Genomic DNA, 19,564 nt, shown 5'->3' with positions numbered 1-19,564 from the left:
GGGGCGGATATGAATGACTGGCTACATTCTGCCTGCGAACATCAAGTGAAATCAACACAGAGATCACTTTTCTCCTTTTGCCTATTATCTACAACCAAAAATCAAGCCAACACAATATTCCATATTTTACAAAATCATTTGCTTTTAATAAACCAAAATGCAGCCTAATGTTTTATGCCTGACACGGAACAGATAGGGTGAATGCACAGTTTTTTACCCAGGGTAGGTGAATCAAAATCAGAGATCGTAGGTTTAAGGTGAGAGGGGAAAGATTTAATAGGAACCTAAGGGGCAACTTTTTCACTCAGAGGGTGGTGGGTATAATGGGGCAGGTAGTATAACAACATTTAATAACACTTGGCCAGGTACATGGAGAGGAAAGGTTTTGAGCGATATGGTCTAAACGTGGGAAAATGGGACTAACCTAGAGTATCTTGGTTGGCATGGATGAATTGAGCCAAAGGGCCTGTTTGACTCTAAACCATCATAAAACTACAGTTACTGAAAATCAACTTAAATATTAACTGTTTCCTTCTTTGTGGATGCTACCTTTGCTGCTGAGTATCTCTATTATATTTTACGTTAGTACATTTAGTTTTAGTTTTACAGCATGGAAACAGGCCCCCCACTGAGTCCAGGCCGACTATTGATCACCCGTTCACACTAGTTCTTGTTATTCCGCTTTCACATCCACTCCCTTTACACTCGCCAATTTACAGAGGCCAGATAACCTACAATTTTTTTTAAAATGTTATTTTTGGTATTTCATATACATATTTGCTGAACCATCCAATGCAAAGACATAATTCATAATTTAAAGTTCTGAGAACTCTTACCTCTTCTCTCATTTCCTTTTCCTCGGCTGGGTTGTCTTTCTCATGGATGTCCACTCCCTCCATGTGTTTCCTAAGCTGGCAGAGAGGTGCACTCACAGTGTTTCTCTGCTCTTCACAGAAACCTTGCTTTCTCACTCTCATAAAATATCTCGCATTGTGTGGCATGTCTTCAGATGAAGCAGGTCCACAAAACCCATCTGATGCCTCAGAAATGAAGACCTCAGCAATTTTACAGGGTGAAGATTCAGTTGGGGACCCATAGTCAGAAAACGCAATGACACTTGATCCAACATTCTTGACTTTTAGCTCAATTGGTGAGCCTACAGTAATACATGTGGTTTTGTGCAGAGGGGAAATGGAAGGCACCCAGTGAATCGAGGCAGAATCTGGTTCCTCAGCATCACTTCCCAATTTCCATTCCGCAGGCAACGGTGAAATTCCACGTTGCTGACTTCCATTAGGTTCAGCATTCGGATTGGACTGTTCAGGCCCCCTGCACAATCCCAATGGGTTCTCCACACTGCACAGTGGAGATGAAGTGGTGTTCTCTGAACTCTTGTCGTCATCTCTCTCAGGATCAATGATCTCAGTTTTGTTTATATGAAGCTGCCGGCACCCAAGGAAACATTCTTCTGGTGAGGATTGTGCCAAGGACTCCCAACACATGGCCAGCGCAGATGTGGGTAATTTCAGATGCCTTGCACTGTCTGCTGATTCCATTCCAGGCTCTTCAGTAGAAGTGTTCTCCGGTGTGCAGGGTCCAGGAGCAGCGCTGCATTGTACATCAATCTAAAGTCTTCCAATACGCCCAGTCTTGTTGTGTACAAACTATTAAAAGTAAAAGATCTTTGTTTTGCCCAGATTTCACTGCATCAGCCACATACCTACATATGAAAAATGCAGTATGAATTTCACTGAATCAATCATGAGTAAATTTATTTCTAATCTGTGGCGAAAGTCAATCGCTTATTGTAAAACAAAACTAAGATTGAGTTAGTTAGAATTGTTGTGGGTGTTGAGATGACATTTTCGGTAATGTTTTGGGTAAATACTGGAATTAGATGAAGTTTACACAATTTTTACACAATTGGGCACTTATCAAACGCTTGCTAAAAATAGAAGATTGTAATTTAAAATTGGATAGAATTCTTTTACACTTCGAATAAAAATGTTTGCGTCATGAATGAACACAAATTTTAGGATGCACTGAGGAAAATATCTGAACAGTCAACACGAATCAACTAGACTCAACCTGAGATGGACACAAAATGCTGGAGTAACTCAGCGGGTCAGGCAACATCTCTGGAGAACATGGACAGGTGACATTTCGGGACGGGACTTTCTTCAACCCAAGACTGAAGAAGACTCCTGACCCGAAATGGCACCTATCTAAAGGCTTCCGTTTGGTGATACCGCCTGAAAATAGGGTAGATGGTCAGAGCCTTTTACTCAGGGTAGAAATGTCAAGCACCAGACGGCATAGTTTTAAAGTGAGAGGGAGAAATTTAAATGTGATTTATGTGACAAGATTTGTTACACACAAAGCAGTAGTTTAGTTTAGTTTATAGATACTGTGCGGAAACAGGCCCTTTGGCCCACCAAGTCCGCACCGACCAGCGATCCCCGCACATTAAAACAAGCCTATACACACTAAGGACAATTTACACTTCTACCAAATATACAAACCCAAGCCAATTAACCTAGAAACCAGTACGTCTTTGGAGTGTGGAAGGAAACCAAAGATCTTGGAGAAAACCCACACGGTCACGGGGAGAACGTACAAACTCCGTACAGACAGCACCCATAGTCGGGATCGAACCCAGGTCTCTGGTGCTGCAGGCGCTGTAAGGCAGCAACTCTACCGCTGCGCCACCGCGCCACCCTAAATAAGTGCCTGGATCACACTGCCAGGGGAAATGGTGGAAGCTGATATGATACCAACGACAAATAAACAGGCAGGGAGTTGAGGGATGAAAGCCACATGTCGGCAGATGTGCAGTTTAAATTGGCATCACGATCAGCATGAACATTGTGGTTTGAATGGCTTGTTCTTGTGCTGTACTGTTCTATGTTAGTACATACAGGATGTAGGTGAAGGTAATTAATGATCCTTATCTCCTGTAGATCTTTAAACTGCTTGCACTGAATCCAAGAACAGAGTTGCACAGTACTCAACCTTCTGCTGCTACATCGTCACACACATTTATGGTGTCATCTACAACTTTCTTCCCTCTTTGGAGAGGAAGATTATGGTGGCACTGTCATGCAGCCAGTAAAACTGATGTGTCACACCTCCAGCAAGCTGGTTCAATTCATTCTCTGGTGCTATCTGTGTGCATTTACACCTTCATAAGTCAAAGGAGCACAATTAGGCCATTCGACCCATTGAGTCTACTCCGCCATTCAATCACAGCTGATCTATCTTTCCCTCTCATCCGCATTCTCATGCCTTCTCCCCATTACCTTTGACACCCTTACTAATTAATATTAAATAATACTTACTAACCTTCTCTCTGGAACTGCTTAGGTTTCCTCCTACAAGATATACGGGTGGGTAGATTAATCAGTCATGTAAGTTGTCGCATAAGAAAATAACTGCAGATGCTGGTACAAATCGATTTATTCACAAAATGCTGGAGTAACTCAGCAGGTCAGGCAGCATCTCGGGAGAGAAGGAATGGGTGACGTTTCGGGTCGAGACCCTTCTTCAGACTGATGTCAGGGGGGCGGGACAAAGGAAGGATATAGGTGGAGACAGGAAGATAGAGGGAGATCTGGGAAGGAGATGGGGAAGGGAGGGACAGAGGAGCTATCTGAAGTTGGAGAAGTCGACGTTCATACCACCGGGCTGCAAACTGCCCAGGCAAAATATGAGGTGCTGGTCCTCCAATTTCCGGTGGGCCTCACTATGGCACTGGAGGAGGCCCATGACAGAAAGGTCAGACTGGGAATGGGAGGGGGAGTTAAAGTGCTCGGCCACCGGGAGATCAGTTTTGTTAATGCGGACCGAGCGCAGTTATCGCTATCATGTGGGTGGGTAATTCTGATGGGAAGATGGGTGAATAAAATAAGATTGCTGTAGGACTAGTGTGGATGGGCCTGAATGGTCAGAGTGGATCCAGTGGGCTGAATGGCCTGTTTCCATGCCATGTGACTCAGTGGCCCTTTGCAGCCCTCAACATTATATCACTGAATCAAAGGCGGGTTTGATATGTCCTTGGACTAGTTTGTTTCCCCTCTTCTGTTCTGCGATCATTTCCAGACTCCACCCATTTAGGTTTGGTCACTTTGCTATAGAACAGATGCCATTAGGTTGGAAAGAGTGAAAAAAACATTTATAAAGAACAGTACACCACAGGAATAGGCCCTTTGGCCCATAATATCCATGCTCAACATGATGGGTGCGGGGGGAAGAGAGGGGAAGTTTTGTTGCCTCCATCACAGTGAGGGGGTGTTTGGAGTCACTGTGATGGATGTTTGTGTTGGGGTCGGGTGTCCTGTGTTCTTTTCTTTTTTGCTGTATTTTGTGTGACTGCTGAAATTTCGCTCGGTGTTGTGCCGAGTGACAATAAAGTGTTGTTATGTTATGTTATGTTATGTTATGCCCAGTTACACTAATCTACTTTGACTGTACATTATCCAAATCCCTCCATTCCCTGCATATCCACGTATGTAAATAAAAGCTTCTTAAACATCACGATCATATCTGCCTCCACCACCACCCGCGGTAGCGCATTGCAGGCACCCACCACCATCTGTGTAAAAAAACTTGCCCCGCATATCTCCTTCAAACATTTCCCTCTCACCTTAAAGCTATGCCCTCCAGCAGGGCCGTTTTTACAGCATTATGGGCCCCTGGGAAAAGCAGTGTACTGGGGCCCCTACCGTTACTCTCCCCCACCCCCCTTTCCCTACCAGCCCCCCCCCTGTCGTGCCGGCGAAAAGCACTTACCGAAAAGCACTTAGCGATGGACTTAGGGTGCTACATTGTTGCGAAAAGCACTTACAGATCGCTGTGAGAAGCATTTGGGACCGAAAATGTTACGAAAAAAGCACTTATTGAACCTACATTTTTAAAGTAGTATTTATTTATTGCAAGTCACAACATACACAGATCAGCATGGGGCCCCTATGCTCGTGGGGCCCCGGGCAAGTGCCCATCAGGCCCATGCATTAAGACGGCCCTGCCCTCCAGTCTTTGACATTTCCACCTTGGGAAAAAGGTTCTGATTGTCTATCTATGTATTTATGAGGATGTTGCCAGAACTCGAGGGCCTGGGTTAAAAGGAGAAGTTGGGGAGTGTAATACTTTATTCCTTGAAGCACAGGAGGCTAAGGGGTGATCTTTTAGAGGTGTATAAAATCATGAGGAGAATAGATAGGGTGAATGCAGTCTTTTACCCAGGGCAGGGGAAGCAAGAACGAGAGGGCATAGGTTTAAGGTGAGACGGGAAAGATTTAATAGGTAATTGAGGAAAAATATTTTCACACAGAAGTTGGTGGTATGCAGAGCGAGCTGCCAGAAGAGGTAGTTAGGACAGGTACTATAACAACATTTAAAGGACACTAGGGTAAGTACATGGATAGGAAAGGGTTGGAGCGATATGAGGCAAACAAGGGCAAATGGGACTAGGTTAGATGGGCATCTTAGACAGCATGAACAGGTTGGTCTGTTTTCGTGCTGTTTGAGTGACTAAATATAAAGTTTGCAATATTGTGGCTACATAATTGAGTTAAGTGCTTCATTGAAATGCCTGTTCAGCCTAATTAGTGGTATAGTCAGAAATAAAATGTCACCAATGCTTGAACCAAATTCCCTCTTACAAACACACTACAGGACAGTTGCTCTCCTCCAACCGATATATCAACAACGTAAAATTCCGCATTTTATCTCAATGGCAGTGATAATGCAGAAATTATCTTCACCCTGTAGTCAGTGATTTACTGCAAACTTAATTTTATCAAGCATCAGTACATATGCTTCACATATCTGTGTTTAACAGTCAACTAACCAAAGGCCATTGTAGTCTTACAAAATGGCTTGGTATTTAGATTCATTTCCATATTCATATGTAACATAAAATCAAAAGAATCATACAAAGAGGATCCTGAACTGTTGCAAAAATAAGGTAAGCAGTGGAAAAGCCACCAAAACCTTTGTACAAATCGACACAGTAAATTCTTCAAAGAGCCGACCCTCATGCAAAATTCTATTCAGAATTTTAACATGAAAGTTTTCCTACAATCGGAGAGTTAAGAACAAATAGCAAAATGAGATATATTTTGCAAGAGTTTTTTCAATGGCATGTTGAATAATCAAAGGATGGGTAGGGTCAAGTCAAACTTTAATTCATGTGGGTCTTTGTACAAGTTACTAGGGTGGCATGGTGGCACAGTGGTAGAGTTGCTGCCTTCCAGCGCCAGAGACCCAGGTTCGATCCTGACTACGGGTTCTAACTGTGCGGAGTTTATAAGCAAGATATCAAGCCAAGGACTCAGTAAGTGGGCAATGCAATCTCTGCCCTTATCTGAATTCTGAAGAGTTGAGATAGAGAATAGCAGCGATTCGCTGTTTGGTTTAGATAATTCAATGAACAATTAACCCTCTATCTTTGGTATATAGAATAATTACAAACAGCAAACACAGTAGTGAATCTATGGAATTCATTGCCACAGATCGCTGTGGAGGCCAAGACATTGGGTACTTTTAAGGCAGGAAGAACTTCCTAAGTTCTTGATTAGGAAGGACGCCAAAGGTTATGGGGAGAAGGCAGAAGAATAGTGTTGAGGGAAAAATAGAACAGCCGCCGGAATAGACTCGATGGGCTGACTGGCCAAATTCTTCTCCTATGTCTTTTGGTCGTCTGACAATCACTATTATATTCGAACCACATTTCAGGTGGCTCTGGTGCACAAAGTTTCAAACAATGTACCATTTGTCCACATTTAGAAGAGGTTTTAACTTTAATCTGTTCTTAAACATGATGCTTAGAAGAAAGCAAGATAAATGGCACTGCTGTTTTACAGCATTAAGATTTTTGAGATATTTTCACTATCAGATGAGATTATTTTAATTCGATAACATTTCCAAATTGACATAATTGTTAAGCTTTAAAGATGGTAACAAAAGCTTAGAAACCTTTTTCATTTACAGACTCAGAGCTGTACAGCACGGAAAATGGGCATTCGAGATGTGCGGGGCACGTTTTTTTACAGAGAGGGTGGTGAGTGCCTGGAATTCTCTGCCAGGGGTAGTGGAGGAAGCAGATATGTTTGTGGCGTTTAAGAGGCTTTGGGATAGGCACATGGATATGCAGGGAATGGAGGGATGTGGATTATGCATAGGCAAATAAGAGTTGATCTTGGCAGGTATTGCGGGCCAAAGGACCTGTTCCTGTGCTGTACTCTGCCACGTTTTTTCAAGCTGACCAAGTTGGCATTTTTGGCTTGTTCCATTTGCCTGCATTTAGCCCTTTGCTCTCTTTCCATATATTTGTCCAAATGCCATAAACTGTACAGGTTCCTCTTGCGGCGCATTCGAGATATGGACTATTCTCTGAGTGAAAAGTTACTTCTGAGGTCCCTCTTAAATCTCTCACCTTAAGGATATGCCCTTTAATTTTAGGATCCTCCATCCTGGAAAAAAGACTGTGAATGTTCACTTTATCCATCCTCCACAGGATCTTGTACACCTCAATGCGTTCACCCCTCAGCCTCGTACAATCCAAGAAAAAGGTCCCAGCCTACCCAACCTCACCCTGTTGCTGAAGCCCAAGCGCCTTGATGAATATCTTCTACACCTTTTCCACCTTAATGACATCCTTCCTAAAGCTGGGTAACTAGAACTGCACACAGGACTCTAAATGTTGTTTCATGAACGACTTGCATCATGATGTACCAACGTTTGTATTCAATACCCTTCCCAATGAAGGCAAGAACGCCAAAGACCTTCTTTACCACACTGTCCATCTGACTCTCCGTTTTCAGAGAACCATGCACCTGAACTCACAGATCTTTTCTTCAATCAGAGCAGAAATTTGTTAAACCTTCTGTAATCATTTTACTAAAGCAAATTTACATTTATAAATAGTGGTAGAATAATTGAAATCGGGCAAACTTGTATCAGTAATAGTTTCTGACTATCAATTAATCAAATCATTGATTGAATTATTAATCAAATCAATATGTTGATTTTAATTTTTGCTTTGGTTGCACCCAAATAAGATTCTGAAACCTTTATTACACAAGTTTTATAATACTGTAACGTATCACAATCTTTTAAATCATTCATGGGACCAGCAGTTTCAGGAATTGAGACCTACAAGTCAACATAACCATGAGAGAGGTCATTGTGCTCACAGTTAAATTTGTTAGAAGATCCTCTTGCTTATGTGGCCTGATCATGAGGTCTAGATGAAATTAGCAAGGCTAGTCCTGTGACTGAAAAGCACATGCTGTGCTTGGAAGAATAAAGGTTGGGCAACTGTGGAGAAAATTACAATAACACCCTGGAAGATATTCAACCATCAGGCTCCTGAACACTAACACTAACCGCTGCAACTATGATCTTCTTTGGACGATGTCTTTGGTTGCACTACAGATTTCGGTCCTTGCACTATTATGGTTTTCATCTATTATACTTTTGATTATTATGTATTCTCTATATGTTAGTGCATTCATGGGCCTGTTATGCTGCAGCCAGTAAGAATTTCATTGTTCTGTTGACTATGTAAGACAATTAAATGCAGAGAGATACAGGAACTACATATGTTGGGTTCTTGATCAAAACACAAAGTGTTGAAGAAACTCAGTGAGTCAGGCAACACCTATGGAGGGAATGGATTGGTTGACATTTCAGGTCAGGACTTCATCAGTCAGAAGAAGGGACCCAACCCGAAATGTCACCTATCTATTTCCTCTGCAGATGCTGCCCAGCCCACTGCGTTACTCCAGCACTTGTGTTTCATAATTAAATGCACTTGACTCTCTTCTAAAACAAGGAATCCTTGAAGGTGGATTTTGTTTCTTCAATTGTGGACTATTGGGAGGCAACATATTTTAGTGTCAAAAACAAATTTCCATACAACCCCCACTGTCTAAGATTTTGTTTAATAAGACATATATATTCTATGTGTAGGAACGAACTGCAGATGCTGGTTTAAATCGAAAGGTAGACACAAAGTGCTGGAGTAACTCAGCGGGACAGGCAGCATCACTGGAGAGAAGGAGTGGGTGACGTTTCGGGTTGAGATCCTTCTTCAGTCTGATGATAACATAGAATATATATAAGGTAGACACAAAATGCTGGAGTAACTCAGCGGGACAGGCAGTATTTCTGGAGAGAAGGAATGGGTGATGATTCGGGTCGAGACCCTTCTTCAGTCTGAAGAAGGGTCTCAACCCGAAACGGCACCCATACCTTCTCTCCAGAGATACTGCTTGTCCTGCTGAGTTACTGCAGCATTTTATGTCTACCTTATATATATTCTATGTTACCGGATAATCAGATGTGCTCTTCAGTTGTAATATAACTTAAACAATCATCTGGAAATGGGCAGTCAATTGGGCTTATTCATATGGTAGACTAATACTGATCATAGAAACCTATGTCTCCTTTTGGAAAGAACACGGTAAGAAAATAACGTAACAATGTGGGAATGTTGCCATCGTAAGGACAAATTGTTGTGCAGTTTGCTTTTTAGCCACAGCCAAATGTGCTCAAGTTAATCAAGCAAACCAGCTAAAAGCACAAACCTGCAAATGTCATCATAACCCTGTTAAGCTGTACATTACAATCACTGCATTAGTTTTCTTTACCTGTATTTATGGCGAGTTGTACCATTTCTTGATTAGCCCAGCCAAGATACATCCTAGAACTTTAACCATACTCAAATAAGTTCTCTAGTTTAACAAAAAATATGTAAACAATCCAGGCTCATAGTGTAAAGAGTCATAAAACATCGAATAATACAGCATGGACGCAGGCCTTTCGGCCCACCATGTCTGCACTGACCTTGATTGTCAAACGAACTAATCCCATCAGTCTGTACATAGTCTGTATCGCTCTATTCCCTGCCAGTTCTTATATCTGCTTACACTCCTCCACCCCCCCCCCTTCCACACCCCCCCCCACCCCACCGGGCAGCATGTTCCAGGACCTGTGTAAAAACAACTTTGTAAATCTTCTTTAAACTATCTCAATCACACCTCAAACTTGATGTTATTAAACTTAGATATTAATCTAAAATTTCCTTTCAAACATTGAAAAGTACAGTACAGGAACAGGCCCTGCGGCTCATAAAATTGGTGCTGAACAGGATGCTAATATAAACTAATTGCCCTTCCCTGCACATAATACCCATCGCTTCATTCCCTGCATATCCACCCGTCTAACTAAAAGTCTCTTAAATGCCACTACCCTATCTGCCTCCACCACTACCCTATCTGCCTCCACCACTACCCCTGGCAGTGTGTTCCAGGCAACCACCATCTTCTGTGTAAAAAAATTGCCCTGCACATTTCATTTGAGTTTTGCCCTTCTCACCTTAAAGCTTTCTTAGATTATACTAGTCAATATATTGCATTTTCCAATCATGCTGTTTCATCTCATAGGCAAACTCTTCACCTCTCAAACCCAGCCTCAAAGCTCATTCTATTTCAGCCTTCTTTATTTCTGTTCAATTTATATATGCCACCTCTATTTTCATTGTTGCTTTGAATCTTGCTCTGTCGTTGCCTTAAGCTCCTAAATCGTGGCTCCTGGTCCTTCGAATTCCATTTTCATTTCTCATTCTTTATACAATGCACAGAGATCCTAAAACCCAAATCTGATATTGCTTAATCGGGTTCTGAAGGATCTGCTCATAACCCATTATTTTCAACCCAGGTTGCATAAACCTCAGAGTGACCTTGTGTTCTCAAGAGTGAAAGGGACAAATAAATAGTCATTTTCCTGAGCAGTAATAGGTCTTGTGATGAGCATAACATTCACTGAGGCCTTGAGCCCCATTCATGGCATTTATGTCACCTGAAATTCTTAATATTATCAGTGCCTTGCCATACATCTGAGATACCTATTATCCTATAATGTGTACTGTGGAGTAAATAACCCGACGGATTACTGAAATAATAATGCTCTTTATCTGACATGCAATGCTTTAATCCTACTTACAGTGCTCCGCTTGTACCAATAATCTCAGAGAGCTAGCTGTGAAGGAAAATGTAATGCAACACCTTTCAACAGAGTGTTTCCCCCTGGAATGCAGTTAGGAGTAGGTATTATGACAATGACGAATATTCATCAGCAAGCTGCAGGCTGTAACTCAATCTTGGGGTTCGTTTTATGTTGAGGAACCACTTGAGTTTCATTCTCACAGTTTGTGACATCATCTGAATGTCTTGAATGGGCAATGGTTCTTAACTCCTTCCCAGGGAGATGCTACAGGATAATGTTTCTTTTTTATTGCACCAAAGCACCTCACAGAAAATATCTCCTTATTTTCTAATATTTCACTCCTTTACTTGTCCTTTATTGTGTTGAACTGAGATGTAACACCCCACTTTCCTGGTAGCTGTGCCACTCCCTGTAATTCAGGTGCCATTATTGCTTTGCTGCAGCTTAAGACAATGTTTATATCGATTTTCTTATGAAATTATTACAATATTCAACTATTACAACTCAAAAAGAAAGTCAACTTCAAAGGAAAGGCTGCAGAATATAAAAACGGGGATGTAATGGTGTGGCTTTATAAGGAACTGGCCAGACCGCATTTGGGGTATTGTGAGCAGTTTTGGGCCCCATAACTGAGGAAGGATGTGCTAACATTAGAGAGAATCCAGAGGAGGTTTACGAGAATGATCCCTGGGATGATGGGCTAACATATGATGAGCATTTGACTGCACTGGACTTGTACTCACTAGAGTTTAGAAGGATGAGGGGGGCACCTCATTTAAACTTACCAGATAGTGAAAGGCTTGGATAGGGTAGATGTGGAGAGGATATTTCCACTAGTGGGAGATTCTAGGTCCAGAGGGCACAGTTTAAGAATAAAAGGATGTACCTTTAGAAAGGAGGTGGAAAGGAATTTCTTTAGTCAGAGGGTGGTGAATATGTGAAATTCATTGCCACAGACAGCAGTGGAGGGCAAGTTATTGGGTACTTTTAAGGTGGAGATTAACAAATTCTTGATTATTAATGGTGTCAAGGGTTATGGGGAGGTGGCAGGAGAATGGGGTTGAGAGGGAAAGATAGATCAGCCATGAATGAATGGCGAGTAGACACGATGGGCCAAATGTTCTAATTCTGCTCCAATGACATGCAAAACTGGGATAATTAGAGGTGGGAAAATCATTTATTTAATGGATTAGATATGCTGCAAGGCAGAAAAAAATTGTTAGCAGCATTAATAATAATAATAATAATAATAATATATTCCTTTATTCGTCCCACACCAGGGAAATTTACAGTGTTACAGCAGCAAAGTGGATAGCAAGAGAGCAAGAGATCATTCATTATAAATAAAGATACATAAATTGTCATCAGTTTTCTGTGTGTTCTTAGCTGTGATTGTTGACTCGTCTGCTGGGAGCTGTGCTGGTTGTGCAGTCTCACAGCAGTAGGAAGGAAGGACCTCCTATATCTCTCCTTCACGCACTTGGGGTGAAGGAGTTTGCCACTGAAGGAGCAACTCAGTGCAGTGATAGTGTCCTACATGGGGTGGGCGTCATTGTCCAGCAGCGATGTTAGCTTTGCCATCATCCTCCTCTCTCCCACCACCTGTACTGAGTCGAGGGGGAAACCCAGGACAGAGCTGGCCTTCCTGACTAGCTTGTCGAGTCTCTTCCCTTCCGCCGCTGAGATGCTGCTGCTCCAGCAGACCACTCCATAGAAAATGGCCGATGCAACCACCATGTTGTAGAAGGTCCTTAGGAGTGCTCCCTACACTCCAAAGGACCTGAGTCTCCTTAACAGATAAAGTCTGCTCTGGCCCTTTCCGTATAGCACATCGGTGTTTTCAGTCCAGTCCAGTTTATTGTTGAGGTAGACACCCAGGTACTTATAAGAATCCACCCTCTCGATGTCCATTCCCTGGATGTTCACCGGTGTCGGGGGGACCTGGCTGCGCCTGCGGAAATCTACCACCATCTCCCTGGTTTTCCCCGCGTTGATCCAGAGGCAGTTCCGCTGGCACCAGTCCACAAACTCCTTGATCAGTTCTCTGTATGCCCTGTTCTCGTCGCCCGTGATGAGGCCGACGATGGCAGAGTCGTTTGATAACTTCTGTAGATAGAAGTCTGCAGAGCTGTGCCTGAAGTCCACAGTGTACAGGGAGCTGTGCTGGTTGTGCAGTCTCACAGCAGTAGGAACAGTGAACAAGAATGGAGATAGCACTGTTCCCTGCGGAACCCCAGTGCTGCAGACCACCCTGTCACCTACAATGTACCACTGATTGGAAATTAGCCTGAAATCGTGAAACACAATCATTGTTCAGACAGCACCCGTAGTCAGTATTGAACCCAGGTCTCTGGCGAAGTAGGGCAGAACTCTTTCATTGTGTCACTGTGCCACCCTCTGCATCGATATCATCAATGATTTGTATTGCCACAAAAATGTCCTCTTAGTGCTTCAAATCCTAGGTCACTGAATTCATGTCGGCAAATGTAGCAGATGTTTTCAGCAGCAAATTGCATTTGGCAAAATCCCCCAAAAACGATCACTTTATCTGTGAGTTGAATGAAGAAAGTTGGACAGAAAAAATGTGTGGGAAGTTACCATCCCTTTCAACAGACATAAGGAGTCCTAATTTAATTAATCTAAAAGATGGATCCTTCAACAATAAGCCCTCCCTTCGGTCTGCCCTAGAATATCAGCTTGGTCTTGTACTAAAGCACTCTTCTACACAGCTACAGTAGAAACCGTATAGACTAATTGTAACATAGACTGGTTTGGCAACTTGAACACCAAGGAATGAAGGGGAATACAGAGTGGCGGACACTGCCCAGTTCATCACAGGTACTGACCATCATCAAAAGGATCTACAGGAAGTATTGCCTCAGAAAGGCAGCCAGCGTCATCAAGGACCCACACCACCCTGGCCACGCTCTCATTTCGCTACTAGCATCGGGATGAAGATGCAGGAGCTTGAAAACTGTGACCACCAGGTTCCAAAATAGCTTCTTCTCAGCAACCATCAGGATCTTGAACAGTGCGTAACATAAACCAACGCAATTATCAACTATGCACTGTGTCTTTGGTTGCACTATGGATTTTGTTTCTTTTTTGCACTAGTGGTATGGTTATTAATATATTGTAATTTTGATTTATATATATATTTCTATATACATATATATATATATATATATATATATATATATATATATATATATATACACACGTACATGGGTGTGTGTGTATGTGCTGTGTTTACAGGCCTGATGCAATTTAGGCTGGTGCAATTTCATTATTCTGTTGTCACCCTTGTGATGAATTTGACTGAAAGGGACTCCCATGCTGAATAACTATCAGCTCTGGGAACATTCAGGCCTTTGACTGCAAGCACACTTGCTATAGAAATGTGAAAAAATACTGCTTATTGGCAATGACTAATGTTCACATGTAAGTCATGTTTAGGTTAAAGATGCAGCATGGAAAAGGCCCTTCGGCCCACCCAGTCCACGCCAACTATCGATTACATGCTTACAGTAATTCTGTTATCCCACTTTCTCATCCACTCCCTATATACTAGGGGTAATTTACAGAGACCATTTAACCTGCAAACCCACACATCTTTGAGATGTGCAAGGAAACCAGAGCACCCAGAGGAATTTGATTTGGTCACAGGGAGAACATGCGAATTACACACACACAGCACTAGAGATCAGGGCAGCACAGTGACATAGCACTAGAGTTGCTGCCTTGCAGCGCCAGAGACCCAGGTTCGATCCTGACTGTGGGTGCTGTCTGTAAGGAGTTTGTACTTTCTCCTCGTGATCTGCGTGGGTTTTCTCTGGGTGCTCCAGTTTCTTCCCACATTCCAAAGACGTACAGGTTTGTAGGCTATTTGGCTTTCTAAAATTGTAAATTGTCCCTCGTGTTTGTAGGATAGCGTTAGTGTACTGAGTTTGCTGGTGGCGTGGACTCAGTGGGCTGAAGGGCCTGTTTCTAAACTGAAAAAAAAATCAGGATTGAACCTGGATCTCTGGCACTGTGAGGTAGTGTCTATGTCACTGTGCCACATTGGTAAGCCACTAATATTTTCAGATGAAATAAATGGGACAACACCCATTAATTTCTTGCTCATTCTGAACACTGGCACAGTGCGGGATTGCCTTGTGACATTTAACGTCCACAAAGGAACATGCAAAGATAAAAACACTTCTCAGATCAGTGCGAGCTGTTGAAATTAAATCTGCCGTAAGTTAATAAATTTGCAAACTGTACCTTATTACAGGATTTCTATCCTGTCGTTTGGAGAAAAAAAATCAGGCTAACAGCTAAACTAGAACACTGGGAAATGAGCCAAACCAAACGAGACCCAGATGGTCCAACTGTTCGGGATGAAGATAAATGAGTTATGGTCATGACAATAGCGGACTAAGTGCAGTTAATTAAATCTTAAAGCATTTGTGTTTTCATGGGCATTCTTAAAGCTTCCCCTTTCCTTCCTGTGCTAAATGAGCTATGTACTAATGCAAGAACACTCAGGGCGGTGTGGTGGGGCAGCGGTAGAGTTGCTGCCTTACAGCGCCAGAGACCTGGGTTCGATCCTGATTACGGATGCATGTCTGTACGGAGTTTTTACCTTCTCCCTGTGACCTGTGTGGGTTTTCTCCGGGATCTCTGGTTTCCTCCCACACTCCACAGATGTACAGGTTTGTAGGTTAATTGGCTTGGTATCATTGTAAATTGTCCCAAGTGTGTGTAGGATAGTGTTGGTGTGTGGGGATCGCTAGTCGGCGTGGTCTCGGTTGGTTGAACGGTTTGTTTCCGTGCTGTATCTCTAAACTAAACTAAACTGAACTTGTGGAGGATTTTGCTTTACACTGGCTCTGCATTTTTGTTTAGACATTCAAAGTAAAACTCTGAGTCATTCCCAGGTAACCTGACATGGTCAAGCACATGGCTGCACCTCATTGTGGCAACCTGTTTATCCTGGCATCACAATAAAAGCCACTTACACTGTAAAAACTCCTTTGTTGTGGTGGTCATTGAAGTAAACTCTGACAAAGTATAGTTCACATCAAAGTTCTGACTTTCTCAATGATAACAACTGTTTCAAATCTTTAATTAATCACAAATTGATCGCAAGAGATCAATGCATGAGCACATTTAAATAATGAAGAGATAGCAGAACAAACAGCAATATTTGAAAAAATCCTTTATGTTTATTTTCTTTAACTATTTAGCTATAAGTTTTCATTGAGGATATAATCAGACTTTTGAAATAATCATTTCTATCACATTCCCTGCCATTTACTTTTACTCGTAACTGTACCTCGTCAGTTATCTCACATCAGTATTTTTTGGAACTACTTAAGATTCAGAAGCTGGTAGTATATGGAACTACTCTAGGGCAATCATATCCTTCTATAATGTGGCGACCAGAAATGCACATAATACTGCAACTGAGGGTAAACACAAGTTGCTGGAGTAAATCAGTGGATTAACTCGCTGAGTTACTTCAGCACTTTGTGTATCTTTTGTAAACCAGAATCTGTGGTCCTTTGTAGCTACATTTTACAATGCCAAATCAATGTTTTGCAAAGTTGTGACAAGACATCCTAACATTTACACAAAGTGCTGGAGGATCTCAGCAGGTCAGGTAGCATCTGTGGAGGAAGCTGACACCCCCCTCAATTATATCCACCTATCATTTGCCAGGCTTTGTCCTGCCTCCACACCTCTCTTTTCCAGCCTCCTCCCTCCTAACCCAGTCAGTCTGAAGAAGGGTCTTGAGCCAAAATGTCATCTTTCCATTCCCTTCAGAGTCTGCCTGATTCTCCAAGTTTCTCAAGCACTTTACATGTTCCTCAAATTTCCAGAATCTTGTGTCCCAACTCAATGTTCCCATTCAAGAAAGGCAAGGAAGCAATATCTCTTCTTCACCACCCTATCCCGCAGTGTTGTCGTTTACAACGCACTACAAACTTGTACACAAGGTCTATCTGTTCACCAAAACTTCTTAAGGCCCTACCATTTTCTGTGTATGTCCTACATTTGTAAATTGTCCATTATTTAATAGCTTTTATCAGCTCATATAATCCAATATTTGATGACCCATCTCATCAATTCTTAAAATCCGTGTTGATAATATTCTGAAAAATTTGATCTTTTGATCAGAGTAGAAATTGAGGATCTGAGCATTCAGGACAACATATACCAATTCGAAAGAAAGTCAAGTGTGGGCAAGTTGGGCCAAAGGGCCTGTTTCCACACAGTATCACTCTACATGTATTTGTAACATAATTCAGTGATATCTAGAATAGGCTGATTAGAAAATCACCAACGAAAAGCTCAGAAATGTATTCTCTTAACCTTATGATAGAGGTGAAGGTAAAGTATACACATACAATATAGAACAGTACAGCACCGGTTCAGGCCCTTCGGTCCACAATGTCTGTGCCGAGCAAGATGCCAAGTTAAACTGATCTCATCTGCCTGCACGTGATTTATATCCCTCCATTCCCTGCATTTCAATGTGCCTATCTAAAAGCCTCTAAAATGCCTCTATGTTATCTGCCTCCACCACCACCCCTAGCAACGTGTTCCAAGCAACCACCATTTTCTGAGTCAAAAACTTGCTCCACTCATCTTTTTGAAGTATTCCCCTTCTCACTTTAATGCTATACCTTCTAGTATTTGGCATTTCTACCCTGTTTATACATCTCATAATTTTATATACTTCTATCATGTCTTCAGTCAGCTCTGTTGTTCCAGAGAAAACGATCCAAAATTGTTCAACCACTATTTATAGCTAATAACCTTTAATCCAGGCAGCAAACTGGTAAAAGGATGGTGAATATGTGAAATGCATTGCCACAGATAGCGGTGGAGACCAAGTCAATGCATATTTTTAAGGCGGAGATTGACAGATTCTTGATTAGTAAGGGTGTCAGGGATTATAGGGAGAAAGCAGGATAATGTAGTTGAGAGAGAACGATAGATTAGACACGATTGAATGGCGGAGTAGACTTGATAGGCCGAATAGCCTAATTCTGCTACTATAACGTATGAACTTATGAAACCCAGTCTGCAGCCTCTGCAAAGCCTTCCTGTAAGTGGGTGACTTGAAATGCACACAATACTCCAAATGTGGCCTAACCAAAGTCCAAAAAGCTGAAACATGACGTCCTGACTCTTATACTCAATGCCCCGACCGATAAAGACAAACATACCATACATAATGCCTTATTTACCGCTCTATCTGCTCGTATTCCCACTTTTAGGGAACTCATGATCCCTCTACACATAATAAATAAGAGTCTTTCACATTTCTGTCTGACCCACAAATGTAATGAAGCAAAGAGTGCAAGATGTCAGTCCAACGTGACAATATGCATTAATCATTGATGACCAACTACATTTCCCTGACAGCATTTCAGTTATCTCTCTGAGACTGAAATGACACCGATCCATAGATTATTGATTATACTAATTTGCACAAGCAGCACTATTCTTAATCCGATAGACCTAAATTTTACTTTATTATTTAGTGATTAGCATGGTTTTTTTTATGGCATCAGTCATTTGGAATTGTTTTTGACATGTTGAGTTGTTTTGTATTCAATTAATGTCAGTGCTGCCACAAACCACCTTCTGCACAGCTACCATAGTAAGAAGCAGAAACCAAGAGAGACTTATTTCTTCTCAGCATTGCATGGTTAACTAATCGACGTCTTTATAGAGGCTGCCAAAACATTACATTCCTGTTGATTTCAGAGTGACAACACAAAAAATAAACTTTTCAAATGCTTCAAATAGTTTGAGAAGATACAGAAGGAAATATCACAGAAGCCACTCACGGTTAAATGGCCGGTAAAAGAGAATCTTCCCATCAGATCATTCTCTCAGTCAAGAGACTTTTATTGTATCCCATCCTTTTCTATGAACGAGCAGTATCTGCCTGTGTGCAGCAAGGAGCAGGCGGAACGAGTTAAAGCTGCTGACTGATTGAACAGGATATTTTGCCTGTATTTGCATAGTTGTGATTAATGATCTCCCGCCCCCTTTTTCATTTCTGTGGGGAAAAAAAGCCATCCTCTTAAAAACTTCAGAAGAGTGGCAATTAATGCACACATCATAAAAACTGCATTTGGACAATCAACTTTTAATTGTGTTAAGGACTATGCTAAACTACAATTGTGTTGCTCACGAGATGTTGTGCATGTTCGTGGAAAAATTCTATCTATCCAAACCTGTTTGTGGAAAGCCTACATTTTCATCATTGTGCTCAGTCTGAAGAGTTACAGTTATGTAAACACTGCGGTGGGCAATAAGCTTAATTTTAACAGTAGGATATTACTGTAAATGAATTAATGATGATCTTTCAATTACTCTTATTCAGAATACTTAGGGAAAATATTAGTAATTTAAATATATGGTGATAATTGTAAAACAGAAACATCTGGTAAATAAAGAAGTAAGCTGTACTTGCATTGTTGCCCGCTGATATGCAATAGAGCATTAACCTTCCAAACAATAAAGTTGTAGGATGCAGGTTTGTTCATGT

General features: G+C 41.7%; 1 protein-coding gene across 1 annotated transcript in view; it reads right to left on the bottom strand.

The window, feature by feature from the left end:
* LOC144595185 (stAR-related lipid transfer protein 13-like) overlaps positions 1-18,999 on the bottom strand; it is a 277,512-nt gene extending 258,513 nt beyond the window's left edge. Inside the window, 3 exon segments of the mRNA XM_078402346.1 lie at positions 837-1,579; positions 1,582-1,720; positions 18,858-18,999. Of these exon segments, the coding sequence (XP_078258472.1) occupies positions 837-1,579; positions 1,582-1,621 (783 nt within the window). The 5' untranslated portion in view covers positions 1,622-1,720; positions 18,858-18,999.
* Between the last annotated feature and the right edge of the window lie 565 nt (positions 19,000-19,564).

The sequence above is a fragment of the Rhinoraja longicauda genome, chromosome 7 (genome assembly GCF_053455715.1).
Source record: "Rhinoraja longicauda isolate Sanriku21f chromosome 7, sRhiLon1.1, whole genome shotgun sequence".
Classification (NCBI taxonomy): Eukaryota; Metazoa; Chordata; class Chondrichthyes; order Rajiformes; family Arhynchobatidae; genus Rhinoraja; species Rhinoraja longicauda.
Note: the sequence above shows the minus strand (reverse complement) of the source record. Positions and strands in the feature narration are given on the sequence as shown.